Source organism: Pogoniulus pusillus, unplaced genomic scaffold (assembly GCF_015220805.1).
Source record: "Pogoniulus pusillus isolate bPogPus1 unplaced genomic scaffold, bPogPus1.pri scaffold_165_arrow_ctg1, whole genome shotgun sequence".
Classification (NCBI taxonomy): Eukaryota; Metazoa; Chordata; class Aves; order Piciformes; family Lybiidae; genus Pogoniulus; species Pogoniulus pusillus.
Genome location: NW_026974597.1, coordinates 18,579 through 30,395, shown reverse-complemented (window position 1 = coordinate 30,395; position 11,817 = coordinate 18,579). Strand labels below are relative to the sequence as shown.

General features: G+C 45.7%; 1 protein-coding gene across 1 annotated transcript; it reads left to right on the top strand.

Moving 5' to 3' along the window:
* The first annotated feature begins 4,765 nt into the window (after positions 1-4,765).
* On the top strand, positions 4,766-11,418 carry LOC135173955 (uncharacterized). Its single transcript, XM_064141174.1, has 2 exons — positions 4,766-4,907; positions 9,941-11,418. Exons 1-2 carry the CDS (start codon positions 4,766-4,768, stop codon positions 11,416-11,418), a joined length of 1,620 nt encoding a protein of 539 aa, XP_063997244.1.
* The last annotated feature ends 399 nt before the right edge of the window (positions 11,419-11,817 follow it).

Genomic DNA, 11,817 nt, shown 5'->3' with positions numbered 1-11,817 from the left:
CGAGCCACAACAGGCAGTGCAGGACCGGACTTGGAAACCAAACACACAGTGACCTTACTCGATTCTTCAGTTCACTTATTAGACATGAACTTTCAGGGACCTTTGCCAAAAAATACAACAGCTTTGATTTTGGGAAGATCGTCAACTTCCCTGACTGGTCTTTTTGTATTAGCAGGAGTTATTGATAGTGATGCAAAGGAAGTGAAAATTATGGTTTGGACACCACTCCCTCCCTGTATGATTGCAAAGAATAGCCATGTAGCTCAATTGCTTTTACTTCCTAGGGATCCATTTAATCCTCAAACAGTGAAGAAACGTGAAGGAGCTTTTGCTTCAACAGGACTTCCAGAGGTTTATTGGACTCAGTGTCTAATGAAAGACCTATGCAAAAATGCATAATGAAAAAAGCAGACCAGCAGGTTGTTTTAAATGGCATTATTGATACTGGTGCTGATGTCACTGTTATTTCTTTGACCAAATGGCCCCCGATATGGCCACTGGCAAAAATCTTACAGCCACTGTCAGGAATAGGGGGGTGGGGAAAAGTCAGCAGAGTGTGGAATTTATACAGATTGTTGGGCCTGAGGGAAGGATTGCAACTGTTAAACCTTTTGTGTTGTCGGTACCTATGGTCCTGTGGGGGAGAGATGTCCTGTTGCAATGGGGTCTCACACTGGAAACACATTTTTAGAGAGGGCCACTGATGGGTGTGATACCCCAAAATTATCTTGTAAAATACAAATTCCTATATGGGTAGATCAATGGCCCCTTCCTGAGGAAAAACTTCGCGCCTTGGAACAGTTAGTACAGGAGCAGCTAGAGCAAGGGCACATAGTACCTTCGTTTAGTCCCTGGAATACTCCTGTTTTTGTGATTCAAAAATGATCTGGCAAATGGCGTCTGCTTCATGATTTAAGAAAAATTAATGATGCTATGGAATCCATGGGAGCATTGCAACCAGGGCTCCCCTCTCCCACAATGATTCAGTCTCAGATTTTGACTATCAGACGACACAGCTTTCCCGATGTTTATCCCTGTCATAAATCTTCTCCCATAGTGGATTACCCCCACGTCCAGGAGCTACGATAGTGCGTGCTGGCGGTGCCGTGGGCTGGGGGGGATCAAAGTACGTCCTGCCATGTCAGCATCCCCTTCTGCCATGGCTTGTTGTTTTATAGCAGCACGGGGGTCATAATCGTCGGGGGATAGAGGTCCGGTTCTCGTTCGGGGTCAAAGAGATCCAGCTCGAAAGGATCCTCACTCGGAGGTGCTGTTCGCGAAACCCCAACAGCAAGACGGGATCATATATGGGGTTTAGGCACTGGCACGGGTGGACTGATGGAGGCAGCGGGGGGATCGAGGGGGCAGAGGGCTGTACAGGTGGCAGTTTTGACTTGCCTTCTGGCTTTGCAGAGTTCGGTGTCCCTTCCTTCTGTGCCCCACCCGACTTCCCTTCTTGTTCTTTAATAGCCTCAAACCATCTCATTGCCAATTTTAAATCATGACCCGAAATGTCTTTGTTATGCTTCCAGACAAGTGCCTTCATAAGTTTATAAATGTCCCTTTCTTCATGGTAACTCTGGTTTCCCGTTTTCAGTTTCTCTGGGCTCACCTGCGAATCTCGAGGAGGTGATCAGTCGCGGGCCCGCTAGCTGCTTCTTTCAGCAGAATTCCAAGTTCCCAGAGACTCGCAGCCGGTCGTCCTGTCTCGGACATTCAATGCCAATATCACGTTGGGGTCACCATTTGCTGCGACGAAGGGACAGGGAGACAGCTTGATGCAAGCTAAGTTCCGCTTTTATTGGGCAACATACAGGGATATATATACTATCAGAAGGCTTAAAGCTTTTACCTACTGATTAGTCATTTTATCACATGCAAAATCGTCTAATCTAAATTCTGTTGGCCACATCTGCTTCCCAGGGAGCAACAGTCTTAGCATATTCCTCAGATAAGAAGGACAGTCTTAGCATATTCAGCAGATAGCAAGGTCCTGTCTCCTTGCTTCTTCTGATCTGCAAATTCTCATTCTTCTTCTCTTGAACAATGTTCAGGTCCACTCTGACTCAGATAGTTTGCCCAAGGCTTGTGTTGCTACTGATCCATGATTGACCACTGTTGCATTAATGGCCTGTGAAGAATGTCTATGCCAATTAGTGTGTAATCCTAATGTAGTCCTAACGCAGGAATGCAGGTGTATGTAACCAATCAGAGTGTGACATGATTTGTAGCCTTCTTATGTAGCCTTCTGATAGAAAGTATATAAGCCCATGCTTGGGTGCAATAAACTGGATTCCTGATTGGAACTTGCTTGTATCAAGCTTTCTCCCCGTCTCTTCTGATACTATAGTATCTCAGCCTGTGACAGAGAAGCAAGAAGAGCTGCTGCTGAGGTTGCAGCTGAAAGAATCTTTTCATAGCAGCAAGTTACAAGGCTGTCAAGCCAAGGGCTGCAGAGACAAGAGCCACTCCAAACCACCAGAAGCTGCAGATGAACAACAAGCAACCCAAGCACCAGAGATACTCTGTAGAGGGTTGGGAACATCCCCCCAGTTAAAATATACCAGCCTAGCTCAGATGGCTATATTTTACAGTAAAGTTAAATTTACAAGCATATATACAAAATATACTTCCATGTATTTACAATTATATAGAATTTAGAAATAATACAGAGATACAAACTTCCCCCCTGGACAAAGAAAAGAAGCCCAGAAGGGGCCCAATGCCACTGACTCTTTCTCCCAGACAGAAAAACAACCAGCAAAGCTTACATAATTTATTTCCAAGAGGGCTTTGGCTTTCATTGTTGCATCCCTATATACCCTGACAATGTTCCTATATTCCTCCCAGGTGATCAGTCCCTTTTTCCACTTACTGTGAGCTTTTTTTTTCCATTACTTTTTTCAGCAGCTCTTTGCTCATCCATACAGGTCCCCTTCCTCCTCTACTTGATTTTTTTTTCTCAAAGGAATACACATATCTTGAACTTGGAGGAAGTGATCTTTAAATATTAACCAGATCTTTTGGGATACTGTGGGAAATTTTGTAGGGGCTGTTGCTTTGCAATCAATATGTAGGCGATTGGAACACAGCGGGTAAGACACCGGTCAGCCCAAGGACACTGTGTCCGCTTCGTGCTTTCTATGAAAAAAAAACAGGGTTGGCCTGAGGATGTTGCGTCCTTGTGGTACAGCTGTGCAAAGTAAAACAAAGTAATGAATTAGTCATGAATATACCTTAGAACAAAGGATCTGCACATCTGGAAATGTAGGGTTTGATATATGAGCACACGTACTGCTTATAAAAATACCTTTTTGTATCTACTAATGATTATGCTTTAAACCACAAAAATGTATTGCATGGACCAATTAGAAATCAACATGTAATCCTGTAATAGTATAAAAAGCCTTCTGATTTGTGTGTTAAACGTCTTACATTTACAATCCATATTGGATTCTGTAAGTCCATTTCCTCAACTTTGGGAATAGTCAGCATGTTAACAGCAACTAACAGCGACAGGATCCTCTACCCAGGAGGGTCAATGCCATTCAGGGGTATATTAAACGGGTTGTGGCTAGTTGTGCCAGTTTGAAGCTAGCTAGAATGTTTTGGTGAGAAGAATTAGATTATAGGCTGTGAGAAACGAAACAATGGTGATGTCTACTTCACTCATAGGCTTGATGAAATGTATAAGAATGTGAGAAATATATGTTTGATCCGATCAATTCATGGCAAGAGGTCACAGACAGGGAGGAAGGGGGACTTTGAATGGAACTACATTCCTCTTTGCACCACCATCACAAAGGTATACAATAGGCTTGAGATAACAGTAATAAGTAACTAGAAACTAGAAAGGTTGGTGGAGGGGGAGGCATGTGGAAGGGACAGCCTTTTTGCATAAGCAAAGGGAGGAAAGGGGGATTTGAACAGAAATGCATTCCTCCTTGCACCACCTTTTTGCATGAACAAACAGAAGAATACAAAGGAATTTGAAGTTCATGGGGAGGATACTTAAGGAAGACCCCTTACTTCATCAAAGACTACCAGAGGGACCACCGGATAAAAGGAGACATGTGTGGAAGAGACATCTCCCATTCCTAAAAACTGATAAGGAAAACCCAACCTTTTCTTAGAATTAGTAATGAATATGTAATAGAATAGGGTATAAAAAGAGAAAACTGAAGGCAAAGGGTATGCGTTAGGGTAGAGCAAAGCCTCCCCACGCACCCAGACCTGTACATTGCTTGATTCCTGCAACTCTATTAAAAGCCTTAACTTGCATGAACGCCAGTTTATGCCTGTTATTTATGACAAGAACAAGAACACAAATATAGATTGTGGATGCATTTCTTGCTAAGGGACATGATTTGATAAATATGAGCAACCCGTGCTGTGAAGAGTGTCCTTGACCTTGCCTCGAAAGCAGGAACTAAGACAGTGATACAGCCAAAGAGGCCCCCACTTCCCAGATTCAAGGACAGGATCTGCTGACCACAAGAGGGTGGCGCCACGGTTGCTTATGTCTGAGCCTTAGCCTATCTGTGTCTTCCACATATACTATGTTAACCAACCTTAAGTAAGCTAGCTGAATACACCTCTTCTAAGTTTAGCATAAAAGGAGCTGTAATAGAGCAATAAAGTTGGAGAATGATCTAACCATATTGGTGCACGTCATTACTCTGGATGCACTCTCACTGATAAATGGGTGTCCAAACAGGCTGGACCAGGCTTGGCAAATAATCCCAAATCTTCATGGAACACGGAGATGGGGACGGTGAATGCAGGAGCAGAAGTGGCATTGCAGGGCAAAGTGCACTCAACAGCTAGACTCTGGGATCACGACTCAGATTTCTGCAAGGTAGGAAACTGCACGATGGAAATAGACGTGGCAGTTCAGTTACCAGCAAGTATGCTCTCTAAGAGAGGGATCCCTGCTGGTCAGAAGAAACTCTATGAGTTGATTTTGCTGGACAAAAGAGAGATTTTTGATCCCCGAAGTGTATGTGGCCTTTGAAGTGGCCACCTGAGAGATGATGGGAAAGGCCCTGAGGAAACAGAAATAAACCAGGGCTCTAAAGAGACTGTAAAACTCATCCTTCCATGGCAATTGATCTCTGACACCCTGACATCTGTGAAGGGTGAATACAATTGCTGCTGCAATTAGCATTTGCAACTTTCGCTCCCAAAGGGAGCAGTGGGACTTTCTGCTACTCAAGTCTCCTTATCAACACCGCAACATCACAAAGTGCCAAAACTCCATAAATCCTCTTCAAGATCGACTTACAGGGAACCGGACACCATTCCTGCAGTGAGCGCCCTCCACTCTTTGTCCTCATCCAGTAAAGACAACTCCAAGGGAAAGCAGTCCCTGTATCAACCCTTGCCATCCTCCACGCCTCTGACGCCCGTAGTTCACCCCCAAGAAGACAAATCCCCTGGGTTGAGAGATGCACAGCTGAAAGACCTTCCTGACAGACTCCAGAAGTTAGAAGGCTAAGGATGAGCAGTGGAGAAAGCGGATGAGTATAATGCTAGTTACTTGCCAGCACCCCCCATCTCCTTTCATTAAATCCTACAATACCTGCCCTAATACCTGCCCCAGGGATGTGTCCCGTGTCTCTTAATACTCCATCACTCGGAACAGGGGCTGTAGGACCTACTGATAGGGACAATCCAGTTACTAGATGGAAAGGAATTATCAAAAGTGCTTTTATTGAAGGTGAAATGTTTCCATCAGCGTTTCCTGTGGTTACGGGGCTCAGAGGGGAGGGCAGTGGGTTGGGTCAACTGTAAATGCTTCAGGGAGCTAGGCTATTTGCATATGTAAACTTTCAAACAGGCCTTTGTCAAGCAAAGGTGTTACAAATTACCACAATGGCACACAGAGCCTTGCTAATTGCTCAGGCTCCTGCTCTGTCTACGTCTGCCTTTTCCAGCATAAGGCAGGATGCCATTGAAAAGTATCCGATTTTTCCCTTATCAATTAAAGATTTAAATATAGAAGAATGGAAAGGCTCCCACAGAAGTGAAAATGACTGGTTGAGTTTACCTACTAAGGGGACGGTGCCTGGTCGGTCCTGGCAAGAAACATCCTAGCAGGGGACACCACCCACCCCCCTCTTCGTCTTGGATCGCATCATAAAGTTTCCAGAAGAAAAAAAAATACTTAAAAGCTCTGAAACAACGGGAGCTTGCAGCGGTCTGTTTGCCTCCAGTCGAGATCTGGGGAGGCTGGTCCTTGGTTTAGCTTTTTTTGGGGGGGTGTCTTTTCACCCAGCTCACCACCACCCCACCCGGTGCACGGAATGGCCAGGCACTGGAAATGCGCTACCCCCCCTCCCCTGGAGCTCACTGGGGCCCACACCCCACCTCCTTCTTGCAGTTTATCTCCTTGAAGCTTCTGCAGTTTATCTTCTACGGAGAAGAAGCGTTTCATTATTAAAGGGGACAGTGCTGCATTTGTGATAGCCTTTTAGCTTTTGATTGTAATAGATTTTAGAGTTCAAGAATTTACTGGATAAGATGTTAAATAGTTATTAATTATAATAGAACATTATAATTGTAATAGAATATTAAGTTTTGGAATAATTTTAGCAGGATAATCATAATAAGGCTAAGGTAATGAAAATAGACTGTGTTAAGTAATTGATAGCTGAACATGATCAATAGCTAATATAATGGAATATTATGGTTAGAAGTTGTTTTGTGGATGTTTAAGTTAATGATTCTCTTTTGTAATGATTGATTTAAGGTTGCTTTTTTCTGGATACCTGGGTATTATCACAGAGCTCTATGTAATGTAACATCTTCTTGGGTTTTTTTTGTTTTTGTTTTTTCTCAGTAATGATTCAATGATTTAGCTTTTATTTCAGTTAATAGATTTTTTAGTTGATAGATAATATAGTTAAGGCCAAGAGTTTATAATAGGAATATTATAGGATATAGGATATTTAGAATATAGGGATATGTTGGTGAAGCGCTATGGGTAAAATGACTCTTGGTTCACCAATATGGTTAGATGGTCATAATCCACTTTATTTCCATGATGCAGTGACTTATATGCATTCTAGCAAGAGCCGTTGTCATGGAGGGTGGCAAAGCCCCTGAAAGGTCCCCATGTCATGTAAGTTACAGTGTCTCACATTGTAAGCCAGAAGCATCGTAAAACCAAAACAATTTTCTAGTCCCATGAGAAGTTTCCTCCCTAGGGAAGATAAAAGGTAAACATTGGCCTTGTTTTCCAGTTTTCGTCCTTGGTTCTCATGCACACTGACCACCTGCTGATGGGCCGAACTTTGGGTGGTCCTACAGGTTGTTTTTGGTAAGAATTGTCCAATTATATAGGTTAATTATAACTTTGTACCAATCTGTAATAATATCGTAAAAATTGTCAGAACTGGTGAGCACACCTCTTTTGAACATTATAAAAATGGTGTGTCTGCCTGGATCGGTGTGTGTGCTCTGCTGCTACTGTACCCTGCGGGCCACCAACCTACCAGCTACCAAGCCAGCTGCCTGCCTGCGGCCCGTTCCGACCGATCAGCCTGCTCCAGAATGCTTGCCTGCTTTGGCCTCAGCCCGGTGTAAGACTGCTGACGCCCGATCCTCAGAGGCCGAGGGCCTGCTTGGACCCGATCCTGGCCGGGGAAAAGGGACAACGCCCTAGTGGTGCGCCGAAACCCTGCTAAACTGCTGACTGTGAGTAGACTGATGACCTCTTAAAATCGAGACTGAACAACTTCAAAGACTCAAAGAACTCTTTAAGAAAATCATAGACTCTCTTTTATTTACCATTTTCTGAAATGTTACTCCAGCCTCATCAAAGAAATCACGTGGGTAACTCAGTTTTCGGGAAGGGGATCTTCGCATTTTAGCAATAAATCACTTGGTCTTTGCAAGCCAGCCTCGCGTGTTTTCCCCATCAATTTCTCGTGAAACTGCATTCCACGACAGGCATGCTCCACCATGATTGGTTACAATCAGAGGGTACAGGGTTACTTGTAAGGCATCAGTAGGTCAGCATACCATAACAATCTGAGGGTCAGCCTCTGGGGGCTGGCTAAATCCTGCCCACCTGCAGCTGCACTCCACCCCCTGCAGCTGCATGTGGTGGGAAACTACCCTATGCCTGCTATCTGGGTCCCAGAATGGATTCAAGGACATTCTCAGCACAGTTGCTCATGTTTATCATTTCTGTGTGCTCTGCTAACAAGAATTCTCCAACATATCCCCTCTCTTTCTTTTGAGCAACTGTGAGAGTCTGATCCTCTCTCTTGTTAATCAACAAAGATAAAGATTGCATCATCTCTCCTTAATCTTGTTACTTCTGGGACTCAGACTCGGTGCTTGGCCCAAAAGCTCAGAGATGCAAATCAACAGACAATACCTTTGAAACTCCTAGACCTCACCCTGGCTGGACTGCCCAGGAAGCCTCCACCTTATCTCAGCTGCCCCCAAGGGCTGTGTATGCAGGGTGTGGACAGGTGTAGCCGAGAGAGGGCGGAGGCCCTCCCCCCGGCGACGCCGGACCCCTGCGAATGTGTGAGAATGCACAGGAAGATGCCCTGGGGGGGCTGCAGCTGGACACTGAGCAGAAAACTGTATAAAAAGGCAGGAGAAAGGCCTGCCAAAGTGTGGCATCCCCACCAGACCAAGGGTGGTATCCCCACCAGTGGTATTCCCACCGCACCACCAGTGGCATTCCCAGCGGACCACCACCTCCATCGGACCACCGAGGGCAGACCATCACCAGACCACCACAGCTGCACACCACCTGAAGAATCTCTGACAAACTCCGCAGAAGATCATCCCTGGGCCACGCACCCGTCTCTCTCTCTCACTCCTTCATCTGCGACTGAGGGTAATATGCTCACAGCCTTTTCCCCTTCCCTGCTCCTTCTTTTCTTCTCCATCGATCTCTTTATCTTTCTCTCTCCCCCTTCTCCCCTCTCTCCCTCCGTTTTGCCCAACCTTATCCTTTAATAAACAGTTTCATGGTGATATATGGTCTCGTTTGCACCTTAATTTCACAACACGGAATCCATTAGAACTGGTCTAGCTCCGCTGGACAGAGATACTGTTAATTTCTGCTCCTCCGGACCTTGACATTTTTTTGGCGTCACGGACAGGATTCTGTGTAGTGAAAGTATCATCAGGAAACTGTTTCATTTCTGAGAACCCCAAAGTGTGCACGAGTGTGTCTGAGATGTACTCTGAGAGCAAAATGAATGCTTGTGGAGCAGAGTGTGGGGATTCTTCAAATGCCTAAATGTGTCTGCGTTCCCGGGAAAGAATATTTTAGGGTACAAGTGTTGATTTTATAGTGTGACCTTCCCGAGAATTCTTAGTACCCTGCGGTAAATAGGAAATATTGTGTAAAGTGTGTCCTCTTGGGGAGAGCTACCTCCACAAGAAGTCTAGTAAAATTGAGAATATTGGTAAAGTGTGTCCCCTTGGGGAAAGGTTCCCAAGAAGTCTAGGAAACTTGTAAATATTGTGTAAAGTGTGTCCTGGGGGAAAGAATTTCCCCTGAGAAGTCTCTCTGTTGGCAAAGTGTGTCCTCTCGGGGAGACTGTGGCTGTCCTCTCCGAGAAGCTAGATCTCTGCGTTCCCGGGAAAGAATATTTTAGGGTACAAGTGTTGATTTTATAGTGTGGCCTTCCCGAGAATTCTTAGTACCCTGCGGTGAATAGGATTGTGTAAAGTGTGTCCTGGGGGAAAGAATTTCCCCCGAGAAGTCTAGTGAACCCAAACGGAACAGTTTCTCTGTTGGTAAAGTGTGTCCTCTCGGGGTGACTGTGGCTGTCCTCTCCGAGAAGCTAGATCTTGGTGTGATCTCCCTGAAGGAATTTATTGTGTGTGTGAGCTTTCTTTGAGCGGATTTTGTAGGGAAGATTTTTGAGGTATAAGGTCTTTGTGTTGTTGTGACCTCCCCGTGGAGCTCTTACCTTAAAGGCAATGGCCACGGTGGAGAGGCTTTTCTGTTTGTTGGAAGCTCACGGTGCCCGCCCGTCCGTGGAAGGGCTGGATTGGGCCCGTGAGAACTGGAGTAACTGTCAGAGTGTGGCGGATCGGATTGTGGCCCTGCAGAAGGAGGCACGGGCCAAGTCGGGAAAGGGCAAAGCCTTCATCTGTGCAGTTTTGGGTGCGTGTTTGGCCGCTTCAATAGATGAAAAGCAAAGCCAAAACGGACGAGAGAATAAAATCGTTTCCTCCTTGCAGGATCTGGTAGATTCCCTGCAAGGGCATATTGTAACTTTAAAAGACGAAGTGGCAGATCTTAAGGATAGATTAAAAACAGAACAGAAGTGGCAAAAGTGTTTTTTGAAGGAGGAAGAGTTAAAGCAGACAGAGCCTGCCTGCATATACCCCCAGGCAGAACTGGCAGCAGCAGAGGAAGCTGCTGCTCACATGCGTCCTCTCATTAAAACTGAGATGCTGTATGAGGATGAGGATGGCACCCCTGCCATCACAACCAAAGAGATACCCTTTTCTTCCACTGAGCTGGCCAAACTGCGTAAAGAGTTTACACGTTCGGCTGGAGAGTCTGAGGTGGAATATGTATGGCGTGTGTCTAAAACCGGAGGTGATCAAATTAGATTGACAGAAGCTGAAGCTACAGGCTATTGGGGTGCTAATGTGTTCCTAACTACGGGAAATAGGAGTGGTCCCTGGAGCCTTACTCAGCGAGCAGCTTTTTGGGCTGGGGGCTTTGATTCAAAGGAGAGAGGAGAGCCTCTAGTTCTGAGGGGAGGCATGAATCAGATCATGGGAAATGTGCAGAAGGCAGCTTGTTTGCAAATGGTCTATGATCGAGAACTGAAACATCATTTTGAATCGCCCCTTTCTCTCTTGGTGGACCCAAAGAGAATGACTCCTTTGGTCAGGGGGCTTCCTGACTCCCTTAAGATGAAAGGCATCCAGCTTCAAAAGGAGATAGCTGACACCTCACTTACCTCCCGAATACAAGCTGCTCTGAGGGAGAACTTAACACCCGGGAGGAACCAGACAGATTGCAGACAATGGACGTGGGAGGAGGTGGCTAGAGAGCTATTAGATTATGCCAGGCAGTATGGGGTGCCTGAGGAAGTTCATAAGCCTGAGCCTAGAGGCTTGAGGCATGTGAAAATTAATCACCCACTGCCAAGTGCAGACCCCCGGAGCCAGATGCTTCGAATCCCCAAACGACACTCGACTGGGGGAAGAGAGCACCTGAACACTAGACAGTATTGGTGGGGGCTTGGCCGAAAGAAAGGTATCCCAAAAGAAGTGATTGATGGGTTATCTTCAGTGCAGTTGGAAATCGTTGTAAAAAACTGGCCAGAGTCTAGCCAGAAACTCGAACCCACTGCACCCCCCTTGATAGACTTATCTGATGTGGGGAAAGGCGTGCCCCCTTCTCAGCCTCAGAGGAGCTGAGAGCCTCACCCCTCTGTGGTGAGTGGGGGAGGTGACGCCTAGAGATCTGTGAGCTCACCAATCAATTGCAAATTGTACAGGGTTTGGGAGGTGGATTTGGTTTGTGCTTAGCTTGGCTTCAAGCTGAAACAATCAAAGGCACTTACCGGCCCATTCAAAGCAATTAGCTTCACCTGGGCAGGCTCAGGGAGCCTCACGTTGGGTGGGGGTGCCTTGCACTGATACCTTATCAGTATCTGAGGGAGTTGACTAAAGATTCCTTGAGATATTGTCAGAAGGATTTGTTTTGTTGCCATACTAATGACTTCTCAAGTTTTGCAGGCTACAAGTTCTCCCCGCAGCATCACTACAACAGAGGACTGCCCTTTCCTCACAGCCTGGCAGTGTCATCAGATACAC

Excerpts from the sequence above, each read along its gene's own strand:
- LOC135173955 (XM_064141174.1), top strand. The coding sequence starts at position 4,766 with ATGGGGACGGTGAATGCAGGAGCAGAAGTGGCATTGCAGGGCAAAGTG. Across the intron at positions 4,908-9,940 it reads GGCAGTTCAGTTACCAGCAA|CTCTTACCTTAAAGGCAATG; the intron begins GTATGCTCTCTA and ends CTCCCCGTGGAG.